General features: G+C 38.8%; 1 protein-coding gene, 1 long non-coding RNA gene and 1 other non-coding gene across 11 annotated transcripts in view; 1 reads left to right on the top strand and 2 right to left on the bottom strand.

Moving 5' to 3' along the window:
- The window catches only part of Mcmdc2 (minichromosome maintenance domain containing 2), a 45,729-nt gene extending 31,932 nt beyond the window's left edge, over positions 1-13,797 (top strand). For 6 of the 8 annotated variants that reach the window (XM_090338654.1, XM_090338658.1, XM_090338659.1 and 3 more), the window contains 5 exons: positions 6,668-6,834; positions 7,387-7,566; positions 8,618-8,760; positions 12,267-12,376; positions 13,291-13,797. In XM_090338654.1, the coding sequence (XP_090194780.1) occupies positions 6,668-6,834; positions 7,387-7,566; positions 8,618-8,760; positions 12,267-12,376; positions 13,291-13,457 (767 nt within the window). In that variant the 3' untranslated portion in view covers positions 13,458-13,797. Of the gene's footprint in view, positions 1-6,667; positions 6,835-7,386; positions 7,567-8,617; positions 8,761-9,409; positions 9,623-12,266; positions 12,377-12,528; positions 12,672-13,290 lie in introns of those variants that run through there. The other 2 variants (XM_090338657.1, XR_016536560.1) reach the window with 2 other exon arrangements.
- Positions 13,798-15,378: 1,581 nt separating this feature from the next.
- On the bottom strand, positions 15,379-17,684 carry LOC150058833 (uncharacterized). 2 transcript variants are annotated; one of them, XR_016536562.1, is made up of 4 exons: positions 17,569-17,684; positions 15,898-16,022; positions 15,595-15,702; positions 15,379-15,479 (listed from the first exon to the last, which is right to left on the bottom strand). It is a non-coding gene; the product is annotated as an uncharacterized LOC150058833 (long non-coding RNA). The 2 variants fall into 2 exon arrangements; XR_016536561.1 differs by lacking the exon at positions 17,569-17,684 and adding an exon at positions 16,995-17,556.
- Positions 15,768-15,851, bottom strand: LOC150058834 (small nucleolar RNA SNORD87). The gene has a single exon (XR_016536746.1). It is a non-coding gene; the product is annotated as a small nucleolar RNA SNORD87 (small nucleolar RNA).
- Positions 17,685-18,182: the final 498 nt, after the last annotated feature.

The raw sequence follows: 18,182 nt of genomic DNA on the forward strand, positions 1-18,182 counted from the left end.
ATTCAATGGTACTGGTTATCAAACATAAAGTGTTGAACCTACTAGGTAAGCACTTTGCCACTAAGGTACACACCAACCCTAGTTCCAACTTTATTACCACCAAAAAGGATACATTTTAGGAGTTAAAAATCATATCAAACATCTGTTGTACAAATAAAAATAATTTGAATGTGTAAATGCACCAGTTCATCATTTGCTCTGAGTTGTGCTAATACATGATATATTGGGCCAGGTTTATTTCTTCTTCTGGACATACTGCATTAGCTTTCAGCATAATGTGAACAGCAGTAGTGAGAGAAAGGCATCCTTGTATGTTCCTCATTTTTTCCATATATTTTTTATTGTAATTAATAGAAGGGTTACATTATATTCACCAGATAGAAGGTGCATTACTTCACATACATTGATACCCTTTCTCATGTCTTGGTCCCTATTTCCCTCCCCCCCACCCCCACCCCTCATCTTGTTTTCCTCCCTTCCCTATCCAATTTCAGATAACCAAATATGTATCTATTCAATATATCAGATAACAAGGTGAAATACTGTAACAATATGAGATAGCCAAGGGATAGCAAAAGAGATGAGAGATAGCATAGTATATTAAGGACAACAATCACTCATTATATGGCTTTTGTTTCTATATCCTGGAGGTCCTTTCATTTAGCATCATATTATATGGCCTTACGTATCTAGGTTTTGTTCTATTGTAAATTTCTGCTAGAAGATCCCAAGATTTCTACTGATTATGACAAATGAGAGAAACCATTGAGCCTATCTTCCTTTGAGTCTGGCTTACTTCATTTAATATGATTTTTTCTAAGTCTTTCCATTTCCTTACAAATGGGGCAATGTCATTCTTTCTGACAGCAGCACAGAATTCCATTGTGTATAAATACCACATCTTGTTGATCCACTCATCAACTGAGAGGCATCTGGGTTGATTCCATATCTTTGCTATGATAAATAGTGCTGCAATGAACATTGTTGTATTAGTGGATTTAGTATGTCCTTGTTTCTGGACCATTGGGTAAATGCCAAGTAGTGGAATTGCTGGGTCATAGGGGAGGTCTATGTTTAGTCTTTTGAGGAACTGCCATACTGCTTTCCATAGTGGTTGAACAAGTTTGCACTCCCACCAAGAGTGATCCCTCCTGGCCACATCCCCTCCAACATCTGTTGTTATTAGTTTTCTTGATCCTGGCCATTCTAACTGGAGTGAGGTGGAATCTTAGAGTTGTTTTGATTTGCATTTCTTTTATGGCCAGAGATGTTGAGCATTTCTTCATGTGTCTATTGGCCATTCTTATTTCTTCTTCAGAGAAAACTCTAAGTCTTTGGCCCATCTTTTAATGGGATGGTTGTTTCTTTGGAGATTAGTTTGGGAGTGATTCAATTTTTTGAGCTGTTGATATATTTTAGATATGAGGCCTTTGTCCATTGTATGGTTAGTGAAGATCTTCACCCACTCTGTGGGCTTTCTAGTTAATTTGTTAGCTATGTCCTTTGCCATACAGAAGCTCTGCAGTTTAATGCAATCCCACTTCTCCAGACTTTCTCTGATTTGTTGTGTTTCTTGGTTCTTATTAAGAAAGTTTCGACCTGTGCCAAGGAGACCTAGTGTATCTCCTATTCCTTCTTGTAAAATTTTCAGTGTATTGACTTTTACCTCAAGGTCTTTGATCCATTTGGAGTTAATCCTGGTGCAGGGTAACAAAATAGGATCCAACTTTAGTTTTCTGCCGGTGTTTAGCCAGTTCTGCCAGCACCAATTGTTGAAGAGGCTTCCTTCCATTCTATTTTTTTGGTTCCCTTATCAAAGATTAGGTGGCCATAGGTCTGTAGGTTAATATCTGGGTCCTCAGTTCTATTCCAGTCTTCAGGCCTGTTCTTGTGCCAGTACCAAGCTGTTTTGGTCACTATAGCTCTGTAATAGAGTCTAAAGTTTGGTATTGAAATTCCCCCATTTTAATGACAAAGCCTAAAATTTCTTAGCATTAAAATGCTAGCTATACATTTTTGCAGAATTTTTTTTTTGCCAGTCCTGGGCTTGAGCTCAGGGCCTGAGCACTGTCCTTGGACTTTCTCAAGGCTAGAGCTCTACCAGTTGAGCCTCAGCACCACTTCCGGCTTTTTTCTACGTATGTGGTACAGAGGAATCGAACCTGGGTCTTCATGCATGCTAGGCAAGCACTTTAACCACTAGGCCAAACTCCCAGCCTTTTTGCAGAAATTTTTAAAGGTCAAATTGTACAAGTTTTTTTTACTATTCCTAGTTTGATGAAAATTTTTATGATGAATGAATGTTAGATTTTGTCAAATGATTTTTTTCTAAATCTATTAATAATCTGATGTATAATTTTTCTCTTTTAGCCTATTGATCTACTAACTTACATTAATGGCTTACGTTAATTACTTGGAATAAATCTTGCTTGATTGGGGTATACTATTCTGTGTGTGTGTGTGTGTGTGTGTGTGTGTGTGTGTGTGAATGTATGCATGTGGGCCTTGAACTCAGGGCCTGGGTATGCTCGTTAGCTTTTTTACTCAAGGCTAGAGCTCTACTATTTGAGTCACTGCTCCTCTTCTTGATGACTTTTTTTTTTTTTACATTATTGAGTTTGGCATGTTATTATTTTTGTTGAAGAGTTTTGCATTTTTATTCATGAGAGCTAGCTATTGTATTATTTGTTTTATATTTGCTTAGTTTAGGTTTGATATTATGATAATGCTGGTTGGGCAAGATATAAATTTTAAAAGGACATGTTTGGCTATAGTATTGATTAGGCAAAGAGCAGTGGTACCTTGCCTTCTTAGCATGACATACTGTGCAAGAAAACTCTCGGGCCGGGAGTTTGGCCTAGTGGTTAAAGTGCTTGCCTAGCATGCATGAAGACCCGGGTTCGATTCCTCAGTACCACATACATAGAAAAAAGCCAGAAGTGGTGCTGAGGCTCAAGTGGTAGAGCTCTAGCCTTGAGAAAGTCCAAGGACAGTGCTCAGGCCCTGAGCTCAAGCCCAGGACTGGCAAAAAAAAAAAAAAAAGAAAACTCTGGGCACATAGCACATTATAAATGAGAAAAGAATACAGAAATGAACAACACTATATGGTCAGTTGGGTTTGTTTATAATGGCACCAAAGTGAGTCAATGGGGAAAGGAGTTTTCAACAAGTGATGGTAGAATATCAGGCTATATATATGAACAAAGTTTATATCTCATATGCAATAATTAATTTAAAATGTCCATAAAGATAAAAGTAACAAAAGCCATATAACGAATGATTGTTGTCCTTAATGTACTATGTTATCCCTCATCTCCTTTGCTGTCCCTTGGGTATCTCATATTGTTACAGTATCTCACTTTGTTATCTGATATATTGAATTTATTTGTATTTGGTTATCTGAAACTTGATAGGGAAGGGGGGAAAACCAATCCGGGGAGTGGGTGGTGGGTGGGGGGAGGGTAATGGGTACCAAGACATGTGAAAGGGTATCAATGTATGTGAATTAATGCACCTTCTATCTGGCAAATATCATGTAACCCTTTTATTAATTACAATAAAAATATATATAAAAAAAGATAAAAGTAAAACTATAACTGTAACCAGGAGTTTGGCCTAGTGGTAGAGTGCTTGCCTAGCATGAACGAAGACCCAGGTTCTTCTATTCCTCGGTACCATATACATAGAAAAAAGCCAGAAGTGATGCTGAGGCTCAAGTGGTAGAGCTCTAGCCTTGAGAAAGTCCAGGGACAGTGCTTAGGCCCCTGAGCTTAAGCCCAGGACTGGCAAAAAAAGAAAAAGAAAAAAACTGTAACTGTAAAGCTGCTAACAGACAATATAGAAGCCAGTTGGCTCAAACCTGTAATTTTAGCTACTTAAGAGGGAGAGATAAGGAGGATTCAAGGCCAGCCTGGAAAACAAGTGAGACTCTAGCGAGGCTAGTGGTTCATTCTGTAAATCCAGTTATACAAGAGGCATAGGAAAAGATTCTTTGTCTGAGATCATTCCCAAGCAAAGAAAGACTTTGCCTGAAAAATATACTAAAGTGAAAACAGCCTACCTGTTTTTTTTCTTTTAATCTCATGTATGGCCTTTCGTTTATCTTTGTGATGACTGGTGATGTTCAGCATTCTTTGATGTGCTTTTTGGTTTGGGGTTCCCCCCAACACCCATGGGATCCTGGAGGAGGATCCTACTTCTTATCTAGGTGCTGGGAAAAATGTGAGATACTACCTGCAAAATAAAGCAAAAAAAAAAGGCTTGGGCATTGTTTTAATGATATAGTGCTTGACTAAAGTGTGAGGCTTTGAGTTCAAACTCAAATAAAATCTTCCATTGTTTTCTTTTTTTATCTTTTTGTTTTGCTTTCTTTTTTTGTGTGGTACTAGGGACTAGCTAAACAGCTACTCTACCACTTGAACCAAACCTCCATTGTTTGTTCAGGATAAGGTCTAGCTTTATTTTATTCCCAGGCTGCTCTGGCCTGGAGTGCTTCTTCATATGACTGAAGATGACAAAGGCATGCTGTCATCCCCACCCAGTCATTGGACGAGATGAAGTTCAGTGAACTTTTATGCTCAGGCTGATCTTGAAGTGTAATCCCCTGATCTCTGCCTCTCTAGTAGCTAGGATTATAAACTTAAGTAGTCACACCCAGCTGCCATTTTGAAAAGCTCTTGTTCATTTTAGAGCTGGGGATGTAGCTCAATTCAGAGTTTGCTAAGCTGTTACGTGTCAAGCCCTGGACTTGATTCCTAGCACCACATAGAGATGGCCATTTTGTTTTTATTTTATTTTTGTTTTTGTTTCTTTAGTGAAGTTATCACTGACTTTGCCCAAGATTTCTTCAAATTTTCAATCCTCCTGTCTCTGCCTCTCCAGTAGTGGGGAGTACAGACTTTCACTCTAATGCCTGTCTGTGTGGTATTAATCTTGACTGCCCAACTTGGTTAGATTGGGAGGCACCTTGGAGATAAATAAAGCATACCTCTGGGTGTGCCTGTGAGGACATTTCTAGAGGATTAAGAGAGAAAACTTTCTCCAAATGACATAGTAACAAATGCCCCAAATAGGAAGAAATACTGTCTCATAGGTTGGGGCCCATATAATATAATGGGAGAAAAAGAGAAAGATGTACATGTAGAAAGTCTCTCTCTGCTTCCTGTCCACCATGGTATGCACTGCTTTGCTTCATACCTCCACCATTCAAGACCAAAAACCCTGAAACTGTAAAGCCAAAATTCATTTCTTACTATAACTTGTTTATGTCAGATAGTTTTTTTTGGCTTATACATATGGACACGAGACTATTGTCATGAATGAAAAAAAAAAGGTCAATTTGAAAATGGGAAGTAGAGGGCTGGGAGTTTGGCCTAGTGGTTAAAGTGCTTGCCTAGCATGCATGAAGATCTGGGTTCGATTCCTTGGTACCACATACATAGAAAAAAAGCCAGAAGTGGTGCTGAGGCTCAAGTGGTAGAGCTCTAGCCTTGAGAAAGTCCAAGGACAGTGCTCAGGCCCAGGACTGGCAAAAAAAAAAAAAAAGAAAAAAAAAAGAAAATGGGAAGTAGAATCCAAAGAATAGAGTCAAATCTTTAAACCAAATTATTATAAAGAATGAAGGGAGACAAAGCTGGCACTGGTGGCTCATACCTGTAACCCTATCTACCCAGGAGGATGATGTCTGAGGACCAAGATTTTGAAGCCAGTAAATCCAGGAGATTTATCCAATGATTTCAGTAGTCAGCAAAAAGCCAGTAGTGGTGGTGTGGCCTAAGTGATAGTGCCAGCCTTCAGCAAAAAAGCCAGGCAAGGGGGTAAGGTCTTGAGTTCAAGGCCAAAAAAAGAACGAAGGAAGGCTAGAAAGGAGAATAAGATGTTCCCACATTCTTTAAGTGGATAGTATACCACCAATTATGGACAACAAGCAGAGGTATGAGGAGTGATCTTTGATGACTATAGACTTGAACATGTTGGATTTGAAGTCATTATGTACAATTTTATATACAGAAAAGAATATTGATTGCATCCTTCCTTGTAAGTTTGCATATGGACAATCTCTTCATCCTCTGCCTGTTCTGCCCACATGCCCAACAGCAATTCCAGTACATGCTTTCACCTGGTGGTTTTTGTTAGGTTTGACTGGAAGAAATAACTTCTTCCCTTGGCTCTCTCCCCCTGAACCCTGGAAATCCCCGCCCAGCACCTGTAACTCTGGCAACTGGCATGCCTGGGGGCAGTGGGAGGTTCCCACTGAGGTATTTCCCCATCCCCTAGATCACATCCCCTTCTGCTGTGTCTATACCCCTTCCCCTATATAATCTCTCACTTCCCGCCCTAAACTCTCTTGCTCACTGGACTCCATCTTGGGCGGCTGGAGTCTGCTCTTTCCTAACCCAAAAAACCCTCTTCTGAACTTCGTGGAGTTTCCTTTCGGCAGACCTTACAGTTTTCATAAATTCAAAAGATGTAGAAACATTGGATATTTATCTTGTCTTTGTTCAAATGTGGGTGGTCTAATGAGTTTTCCATAAAGCATCATATTTACTCATGTCTTCACTAACTGAAGTGTAGTAAAAATTTATGTTAACATAAAATTTTGTTAGTAATTTGTACACATCTAGGACAAAATGGAAAAAAAATAACAAATAAATATCTTCTGACTTAGTTCTGGAGAACAGAAGTATTACAGTATACATTCCAGGAAAGAAGTTTAGGGATGATACTGATCAGCAAGTGACTTTTCCAGTTCAGTGCAGTTTTTGGTCTTTTGTTGATATGGATTCACCTTCCAGGAGAAATGCACAGAGACCCAGCACTCTAATTGGTCAAATGGTAAGGCATATATTTATTTTATTATTAGGCTATTGTGCTAAGGAATCTTGTCATAGATTTTAATTATTTTATTTCTATAAATTCTTCTTTTTTCCTTCTACCTGCTTTCTTTTTCTTTGCAGAACTGAGATTTGAACTCAGGGCTTTGACTTGCTGGAAGTGTCCTACCACTTGCTGTAACTAAATAACAACCCAGTTACTGAAAATTTTTTAAGTTTTTTTGGTTTTGTTTTACTTTGTTTTGTTCAAGCCCAAGGCCTCATACATGCTAAGCAAATGCTCTACTACTTACCACCAAATAATATCCTCACCTCTAAAATTTTAATTCTTTTAGTTCTGTAAATCAGTTATCTGTTCAGTAGAAAAGAGAGATGAGGTGGCTTTAATAAAAATATTGCTCTCCATAGTAGTCTATTGAGATACTGTAAACAATATAAATAATAAATTATATATAGTGATTAATTTGTAGTTATTTAGATATTGTTATTAGGTATTTCCAAATTGTGAAAATTCCAGAACTTATTGTTTAACTCATCTTTTAATTTGAAATAGGATTGCAGTTTGATTCCATCTAACCTAATAGAGGCATTTGGATTATTGATAAACTGCAATGAATCCTCTCCTTGCCACCCACTTCTTCCTTCTGTGCAACATACTTTAAAGAAAGCCATTGATCCTGAAGGCCTACTTTATTTAGCCTCTAAACAGTTCACAACAGAAGATTTTGAAAAGGTAAAGGTAGATAAAATGGCTATCCAGAAAGCCTGTGTTAATGTTTTCCAATTTAAATAGAAATCTCTTCAAATATTCTTTTATTACAACTTTCCTATTTTAAGTACATTAAAGATAGTGTATAGAAATTACTTAGGATTAAATTATATAAACATCTGTACAGGGGGTGTGATATCAAAATGTTGAGTTTATTTTTTGTCTAAATTGCCATAGCTTAAAGAAGCTCCATGAAAAATAAAACTGAAATAGAATATTTCTGTAGAAAATTATGACAGGCTCTATGAATATACAGTAATTTTCATTTTAAGATATTCAAAAGGATTTTTCTTATATGAATGCCTTTAGAGTTCTCATTGTCAAGAATATTTTGTATACTTTCATAACCTGTTTTATTATTTTGATATTATGAGAATATGTGTGCCATATTCAGATAACCAAATAACAGATGACTTAGTATTAGTATCATAGTTTTTGCCTTGGTTGGCTTCCAACCTCAATCCAAAGACCTTAGCCTATTGAATAACTAGGATTGCAGGTAAGAGGCATTGGCACTGACGCTGAGCTTTTTCAAGAATATTACTCTACCATTTTGAGCCACAATGACACTCCTGGTTTTTGAGATAAGAATGTCATGGACTTTCCAGCCTGGGCTGGTTTTGAACCATGATCCTCAAATCTCAACCTCCTGGATAGCTAGGATTATAGGCATGAGCCACTGACACCCTACTTTAGCTCAATTTTTAAGTCAATAAAAATATAATACCGGCCAGGAACTTGGCCTAGTGGTTAAAGTGCTTGCCTAGCATGCACGAAGACCCGGGTTCGATTCCTTGGTACCACATATATAGAAAAAGCTGGAAGTGGTGCTGAGGCTCAAGTGGTAGAGCTCTAGCCTTGAGAAAGTCCACGGATAGTGCTCAGACCCTGAGCTCAAGCCCAGGACTGGCAAAAAAAAAATAAAAAAAATATAATACCAATATACTGTGGATTTTTTATATAGATTCCATAATAAAACTTAAATTTCTTAATTTTTTTCACATTTTTAATTTAGCTACTGGCTTTTGCAAAGAACCTGAATGTAGAACTCAGCTTAGAGGCAGAAAGAATGATTCATGGATATTATCTATCAAGTCGCAGAATCAGAACAGACTCTATATGTGGATCCAAATTGTCAGCATCTGCATTAAAATATTTGTAGGTATTCAAGATTTTAAGGCCAGTATTTACTTTTATATAGTGTGTTTAACGTTTCTATTTCCATTGTTTCATTATTCATTGATTTAGGTAGGTTGGTTTATAATTTACCTTGTTTCAAAAGAATTTAAGGTGGCTTAACAATTTCTTTTATTATATTTTACATCATTTACACCTCTAATAATTATGAGAAAAAATACAGGCTTCAAATGCAAATGATTGCTTTTTTTAAGCATAGGCATTTGTATTCCAAGCATTTTTTCAGTTGGACTTAGAGATAATTCTTTAAATGTAATTTTCCTTACATTTTACTTTAAATATGTACAGTTTAAGACTCTCAGTTATGGCTCAATAAAGCTTTTCAAAAATAAAAAAGCAAAAAAACATAACAAAAAGAAAAAACAAGCCAGGGAGAGGGAGTAATGAATGGTTTATTTGGAGACAAGCAAACACCTTTTCCTTTCAAACACTCATCCCTCGCCTTGGGCTGAAAAGAGAAGGAAGGAAGCTTTTCCTTTCTTTCTTTCTTTCTTTCTTTCTTTCTTTCTTTCTTTCTTTCTTTCTGTCTTTCTGTCTTTCTGTCTTTCTGTCTTTCTGTCTTTCTGTCTTTCTTCCTTTTCTTTCTTCTAAGAAAGTTTCTCTGTTTTAGGCAAACTATGCCTGACTTCCCACAGAATGATGGAGATAGTGAACACAGTGTGGGACAGCCATCTTGTTGTCCTGGGATGAGGGACTTGCCACTATAAAAACAGGATGGCTACAAGGATCTTACATTAATAGCAGCTCAGTGGAGGAGACAGTGGTATACTACCCCAGTCACCTACTTATATATCTTCAAATGGAAAAGATAAAATAAGATAAGGTAGGGAAGATAAGCTAAGGTAGAAATCAACTCTTCAATGAATGTTGGTAAACAATTCATGTTTTCAATTTCCTAAATGCTTAAGTCAGATTTTACTACTTTAAAATTTTTAAAGTCCTGCTCTCTCAAGTTTGTCTGTAGTAAAAATATTTTGTATTAAAACTACATAGCATTAGTTTATGTATGACTATGTCGATCCAGATTTAATGGAGTTATTTTAATATAACCACATTTTCACATATTAATATAGTTCACATTAATAAATACTGAGGAGTAAAGATAGCTTTTATGAAACAGCGCAGTAAATGAATAATACCAGAAATGTTTGACACTTTAATTGTCCCTTTCTCTAAACAGGCCTCTCATAAAACCATTTTTGCTTTCCTGGAAAAGTAGAGCTGAACATTGCACTGTCTTTGCTTTGTATTCAAAGCTCTGTACATGCTCTATTCTGTGATACATTTTTAGGAGGTTAGATGAGAATATGAAGGATGTGATATTTTAATACATAAATAAGCACCATGGGTGAGACATTCACAGACCTAAATTATGGTTTTTTTGTGTGTACCCCTACTAGGTCTTTAAGCTCATGGCCTAGATTCTGTCCCTTAGCATTTTCACTCTACCTCCACTTCTGTTTTTTTTGCTTGCTAATTGGAGGGACAAGAGTCTCATGAAAATTTCTGTCCAGTTTGACATTGAACCTTGATTCTCAGATCACTTTCTTCTGAGTAGCTAGGATTACAGATATTAGCTACCAGTAACTGGCTTGAATCATGGTATTAATCTAGTAAGAATGAAATCAATAGGATTAATGTAAAAACCTTCATTAGTCCCTGAATTCCTTAATCTAACTATGAATGTGAAACAACTTGAGATTTCATTCTGTTTATATTTAGTATGAGTAAACAATTATGTGGCTGCTATAACACTGGGATTTGGGTTGTAGTAACAGAATATGTATCAAGATTAAGGAAATACTATTTATTTATTACTTCTACTGTGGTCTTAAATCAAACTTCAGTTTCTGAGCTAAAAAGGAGTATCAAACTAACCTGCACACAAGAGGGTAGCCAGGATGGTGAAGGACTAACAATTATCCTTCCTGGCTTATTACTTTTTTGTTATATGTGGTGGTAGAGATGAAGCAGGGTCTCTCCTATGGTAGGCAAGCATACTGCGATTAAGGGGAGAAATACCCTCCTGCCATTTAAAGATATTAGGAATATTTAGCTTGGAGGAAAGAAAACAAAGGGCAACTACAAAAGTTACTTCAGAATTTGAAGAGCTATCACATCCAAGAGTTATTCTTTTTCTGCAGACAAGCAGGTGACAATACCTTTCAGCTTAGATTTATGTAACCTTTGTAAGTTACAAGAAGCCTCAGAAATCAAATGTTATAAAACTATAGTTAATTAAATTCTAGAGACTCAGTCTCAGTTTTCTGCATCTCAAGAACAGCATTCATTCAAGTATATCACATTTGCTTTAAGGAAGCTTAAGAAATGTTTCAGTAATTAAAACATTAATTTTTTGAATAAAGAATAAAAGAAATGTATTCATTATCTGACTTATGAAATGATAACCCCTCTGTCCAACACCTTAATAATAAGAAGAAGAAAATTATAGTTTAAAAACACAAAAATTTTAAAAAGCCAAAAAGGAATGAAGAGATAGCTTGGCTGGCCCTCAGCGGCTTACACTTATAATCCTAGCTACTTAGGAGGCTGAAATTCAAGGATTGTGGTTTGAATCCATTTTGGGCGGTGGGGGGTGGATAGGTCTAGCTGAAGTTTAAGCCCAGAAAAACGTTTTTCTCTGTGTATAAAATCTTTCAACTCCTACCCACTTCTCTGCCATTTTTTTTCCTCCTGAGAAACTAGATTAGCAACTGCATGATCTTGCTCCTTTTTCCTGCCTTCTCCTCTCTGGATAGGCTGGAACCTTTGATTATATCATATGGGCATGTGTGTGGGATGGGATGCCACTGATATAGATTGAAGTAAACCAGTTAGATGAAAAAAAAAATCTGGACTTGAGATGTGGCTCAGGTAGTAGAGCGCCAGTCAGCTGTGAGCAGAAAATTCTAAGCCAGAGCCAGAGGCTCTGAGTGCTAGTCTTGAACAAAAAGGATAGTGTATGAGAGATAATATATTACCTTGTAAAACAGTGAAGGCTAGGAGGGGTTCATAAGAGACTGGAAAGTTAAGTAGGCCAGGACTAAGTAGAGGAGGAAATTCACTTATGTGATAGGAATTTGAACTTTTAACTCTAAGATCCCTTATAATAACTAAGGCTTCAAATAGATAAAGAACTGGTTAAAAACAAAAACGTAAGTGTGGGTCTGTAAGAGATATTTAGCTAGGCTTATTGTCCCAATTGTGTATTTATTTGAACAGAATTTGGGGGGATGAGAGTGTAGAATGTTAAATAGAAGCCAGGATAGAAACTACTCTCATAAGTCTATGTAGTAGTATACTTGCCTGCCCTAGAAGAAGCTAAGTTGTTGGGAAAGAAATATTGTTTCAAAGGAAGAACATGATGATCTTTAGTGTGTCCTTAATGTTCATTTATGTCTTAATTTGTTCCTTCTAAAACATGTTATTTTTATATCAATGTTGTAATTATGTATTTCATCTTTTAGAGTTTCCTTATCTGAAGCCCATGCTAGACTAAGCTTAAGGAATAAAGTACTCAAAGAAGATGTTCTAATTGCAGCCCTGTTATTTGAAACATCTCTCACACTAAAATATGGTAATGTATTAAATTACTATTGGTCCCTTCAAATAATTTTAACTTAAATATCCTTAAATTGTTACTTACTCTAAATAATCTCAGGTAAAACTTGTTTGAATTTGGATATTTACTAAGCTGCTTATTTTTGTTATTTTTTCATTTTTTGCCAGTTCTTGAACTCAGGGCTTCGGGACTGTCCTTGGACGCTTTTTACTCAAGGCTAGATCTCTGCCATTTGAGTCACAGCACCACTTCTGGCTTTTTCTGTGTATGTGGTACCAAGCAATCGAACCCAGGGCTTTATGAATGCTAGGTGAGCACTCTACCACTAGGCTATGCTCCCAGCCCCTAAGCTCATTATGCATATATATATTTGGTTTGGTTTGGTTTGGTTTGTTTGGTCATGGAGCTTGAACTTTGGGCCTGGGTGCTGTCCCTGAGTTCTTCAGCTTAAGGCTGGTACTCTTATCACTTTGAGCCACTTTGTGCTTAATTGGAGATAAGAGTTTCTCGGACTTTCACTTTCATGCCTGGGCTGGCTTTGAACCACAATCCTCAGATCTCAGCCTCCTGATAGCTAGGATTATAGATATGAGCCACCAGCACCCAAATGCATGATTGCTTTTATACTTCAACTTTTGTATTGTTTAAAATATCATAAGGAAAAAATAACTTAATAAGACATGAAATTATTTAAATTTGTGTTCATTTAAAAATAACATTCATAGTGCCAGACGTGGTTGGTTGCATGTGCCTATAATTCCAGTACCTATTTCACTAAGATCATTCTTTGTTTAAAAAGACTAGTGATTGGTAAAATACTTATGTTACATAACTTAAAATTTTAAACTGCATTACTTTGATTGGAAGAGATTTTATGATTACTATTTTAGACTATTTTCCACTTACACTATATTTTCTTCTTCATTTAGGGGCCACTATATTTTGTGTTGCTCCAAATGCATTATTCCCATTTGAAGTGTATAATGAGGAGTATTTAGAGAAGAGGGATCTCTACCTCACTCAGTGCCAGCAACAGCTCCAACAGTTCATTGCTGCTTGTGCACCTGGGACAGCCGTTTTCTCTAATGATGAGTAAACAAGAAAAGATTCTTTCTCATTCCTACTTAGACAATGGGTTTTACTTTGTCTAGTAGAGTGATTTTGAATGTTTCAGGTATACACAGCAGAATTATCTGAGTCTGTATAATGTACAAAATTAACTAAAAGGATGAATACTAATTCAGACTTTTAAAATCAGAGTGGAGATTTAAAATGTTGAGCAATCTACTTAAAAATGATGAAATTTTATTAAAAAAAGAAAATCTCAGCTGGGTGTGGTGCTTCATTTCCTGTAATTCTAGCTTCTGTAAAGGGTGAGATTAAGATTCCAAATCCAGCCTGGCAAGGTGGGCTGATGCCTATAATCCTACTCAGGAGGCTGAGATTTGAAGACTACAATTCAAAGCCAGCCCAGGCAGTTAAGTCCTGTGACTCTTATCTCCAATTAACCGCCAGAAAACCGGAAATGGGACTGTGGTTCCAGAGGTAGGGTAGAGGCCTTGAGCCGAATAGCTCAGGGACAATGCCCAGGTCCAGAGTTCAAGCCCCACAACCAAAAAAAAAAATGCAATTCCAGGTCATCTAGGGCAAAAAAATTTGTGACTCAAAAAGCAGAGCAAGAGTGGGGTGTGGTAGCTGTAATCCTAGCTACTCACGAGGCTGAGACCTGGGGATCACGGTACAAAGCCAGCCTGGGCACTTAAATCCGTGAAAGTGCGCAGTGGCTTAAGCGGTAGGGCAGTAGCCTTGAGCTGAAGAGCTCAGGCACAGCACCCAGGACCAGAGTTAAAGCCCCACAAACGACAAAAAAAAGCAAGCCAGGCAATGGTAGCTCGTGCCTGTAATCCTAGCTACTCCTAAATGAAGTCAGGGAAAGCCTGGAAACTGCCCATGTCAACTGACTCTAAATGACTGTAAGAGTTCAAAAGGCAGGAGACTAATTTTTAAAGTCTTCATTCTTATAGATAGGATCTTGCTGTTGCCCAGGCTAGAACTCCTGGGCTTAAGCCATCTTCCTGCCTCCAAACCTCATCCTAACTACACTATTGTAGTATACCAGATTTCTTGGCTGCTAGTCTTCTTTTTAATGTATCAGTTTCAAAACTGCTTCAAAGAAATCAAAACATACTTCCCACAAAATCATTCACTAATGGGGCAGTTTGTGAAACTATACCAAGGAAGGCTTATTCTGAAACTAGCTCTGTATAACCTGATGCTGTTCTAACTAAATGTGTATGGATAAAATTCAATTTGTCAATTAAAATTGAAATCCTTTTTGTGCCTGTTCTTTCATGTTTCCAGTGAAATGTGCGTGATGGTAAAACAGTGCTATCTCATAAAACCCAAGATCTCTAGCTGAGCGTGCTTTTCAGGAGGCTAAGATATGAGGACCACAGCTCAAAACTAGCCCAGGAGGAAAAGTCCTTGCCTCTTCTCCAATAAACTATCAGAAAAGCCAGAAGTGGGTTTGTGGCTCAAGTGGTAAAGTGCAAGCCTTGAGCAAAAAAGCTCAGGGACAAAACCTAGGCCCCTTAATTTTACAGTTGAAAAACAACTGTAGGAATGTTGAACTCTAGTAGTCCTGTGGTGTGAGGGATTCTAAGCCACATCTAAATCCTAAGTTTTAAGATGCTGCCTCTGATGTAAACCTGTTACACCATATTAATTCTATTGTATTACTCATATTACTATGTTGTTTGATACAAAAGTATGGAATACCTGAAGATTTGAAGCAAAAACACCTGTTTGAATTTAACCCATCATCACATAGGCAGAATTCTTGTGAATATTAATTTTCCAAAATATAATACTAGAAACATCACCCCACCTCAATGAGAACCACTCTTTCCCCCTAAATGATCTATGTATTGGTGAAAACAGGCCATTAGTGAGCATGAAAGCAATTATTTAGCACTACCCTGTACAATTAAGATAACTAGCCAGTCATATATTTTCTACATGTTTATTGAGTTTAACAACAGCATAATCTTCATTTGCTTCTGTTCATGTTCTTTTCAGTAGTTCTTCACTTTCCTTCCAAAATGTAGCATGCCACATCCTTTGAAATAAAATAAAAAGCCAGGTGAAAATCATTTTTACTCAAGCTCAATAGTTTTTAGCCCCAATTTTCTGTAAGTGCTGTTAAAAAAAAAATCTGAGGAATAAAAACATACCCCAGCCATTTGGAGTTATTAGGGATTGTTCTTGAGAAACTGCTATCAGTTCAAGCAATGCAGTATTTTAGCCACCAGAGCTAATGGTCTTGGGCATTCACCTATATACTGAAAAGAAAAATAGTTCACTCAATAAAAAATTTCATTACATCTTTCTAATTTATCTAAGAGATACTGGCATCTCAGTCTTAGAAAATTTCTTCAAAGAAAACCTCAGCTGGGTAAACGGCAATAACTTATGTCATCATTGTGCCAGCAGCACACCAGACATTCTGGCTACTTTAGTGATAAAAGCACACAGACCTTGTTACCTCCCAAGTGATCCTATTTGGTTTTCTCAGCCATTTTCTATGACAAACTTCTAGGAAACATTTGTTCTAAAATTAAATCATCTTCATGTATCTTCAAAACTCACAGGCCTATTGTACCTAGAATAAAAAAAAATCATCAGTCCTTATCCATGGGAACCATAATCATAACTGAAACCTGACTGCAACTTTTTTTTTTTGTGCCAGTCGTGGGGCTTGAACTCAGGGCCTGAGCACTGTCCTTGGGCTATCTCAAGGCTAGAGCCCTACCACTTGAGTCACAGCACCACTTTTGGCCTTTTCTATGTATGTGATACTGAAGAATCAAACCCGGGCCTTCGTGCATGCTAGGGAAGCACTCTACCAGCCCCATGGCTGGTAGCTCTTAAGTGAGCTATTCAATCTGGAAATAAGTTATTAGCAAAGGCCGTTTTTATCAACCGTTTTTATCACTATTGGGGCAATATTGACATGTGGTCCTAAAAGTACCACATGCTTTTCTCAGAGCTTGACAGAGATGAGCAAGTGGGAAACAAAATACTAATATGGAAGCCTTAAAACATTACAACAGCAAATCCAGTATTTTTGTAGCCTGGATGATGCTGCCAAACTAATTTCTTAACTACTACAAAGGACATGGCCAGTGAGGAATATCCTACAGTACTCCAAAAGATAAATCATTTGAGCCAAAAGCTATTCAATGAGCTTCAATATGACTTATGTAATAACTACCACGTCCAAATCTTGAAATATTTCATTAGGAACAGAAGACATACGGCTACCAGTAATCTCAAATTCAAAACCATCTTTAAAAAATTAAGGCGCATAATATTCCACATGGTTAGCACCACTGGGAGTGACAAGGAGCAAATCAACATTTGAGAAGTAAAACAGCTTTTACTTCTGAGCTCTGTATATTTTAGTTTTGAAAATTTGCCTGAGGCTGGGACTCAACCTTGGTACCTGATGCTCACAGGCTGGGGCTCTACCTAGTCTGTAGAGCCACGCCTCCAACCCCTTAAATATACTTTTCAACGGGAAACTTTCCGTCTCCCAGCTGTTATAGTTTTACATTGGGAACAGTCGTCTTACGTAAAGGCGAGCACGGAGTACAGCAGGCATTCGTGACTGAGGACTTCCTGCACCTGCGTGATTTGTCCTCAACGTCAAGGTCTCTGCAGAGGCTTTGTAAGGATGAGCCCGCAAGTGCTCGGGAGTCCTACCAATACGCTGAGCCCGCAGCGGCGGTGAGCGCGGCCCGTGCATGGCACCCGCAGCGGAACGTCCGCACAATGGCCCGGAGGATCGGAGGCCCGGGACGATCGGAAGCCCTGGCGACGCCGCGCAAGCGCCCCCCGCCGATACAAAAGGCATCCGAGCCAGGCATCGCGGGCAGGGCCTGGGGCCAACGGCCTCCCTTCCGGCGCGCCGATTTTCCCAAGCAGCAGGTCGTTTATGGACTTGTGAACCCCAACAGTCAGCAGCGTTGTTTGTGGGATGCAGTGAGCTGTTTCGCAGGTGCGTACCCGCAGACGGCGCCCGGGAAACGCTCCGGGCCGCGCCTCCCGGGCCCCACGGAGACCGCTCAACTGCAGGGGGCTCAGCACCCACAGCGCGAGGGGCCTAGCACCGAGGGAAAGAGGACCGGGAACTAGTCTATTCTCACCTCCCGGGGCCCGGCGGCCCACCCGCCGGCGCCACGGCCCAACTAGCCCGGCTGGCCCGGCTGACCAAGCCCTGGGAGCCATTTCCCCTGCGATGCCACGCAGGAAAGGAAGCGCGGCCGCCGCAGCCGCGTTTGGGAGCCCCGCAGGCCCCGCCCTTCCGGTATGTGGCCACGCCCCTCCACGGAGAGCGGCCGGTAGCGGGCGTGGCCGTGGCCAGCGGGGGCGGGGCCAGGCCTGCCTCTCCTTACCTGGGCCCGGAGCCGGTCCACTGAACGTTCTAGGGCGGAAGCTCACGTTTGCAATAATGTTCTAAAATGGGACTCTCGTTTTCCTAGCGCTCCCATCTGCCTGACACACACCTCACATATTTCAGTGTTTAAGAAATGGATGGTATTGGATTACTTCGTTAGAGTAAGCATTCTGGAACCTCTCCCTTTTACACATACAGACTCAGTTACCAGGTAGAATAGGATAATGGCTAAGGTTAATTATTATTCTGTGTAGTTAGGACTATAGTTGAACCATTGGCAGCTGGTTTTGGAGGGTTTGGACTCAAGGCGTGCTCTCAGCATTTTTGCTCATGGTTATTGCTCTACTACTTGAGCCATGATTC

The sequence above is a fragment of the Megascapheus bottae genome, chromosome 9 (assembly GCF_031878675.1).
Source record: "Megascapheus bottae isolate mThoBot1 chromosome 9, mThoBot2.hap1, whole genome shotgun sequence".
NCBI lineage: Eukaryota > Metazoa > Chordata > Mammalia > Rodentia > Geomyidae > Megascapheus > Megascapheus bottae.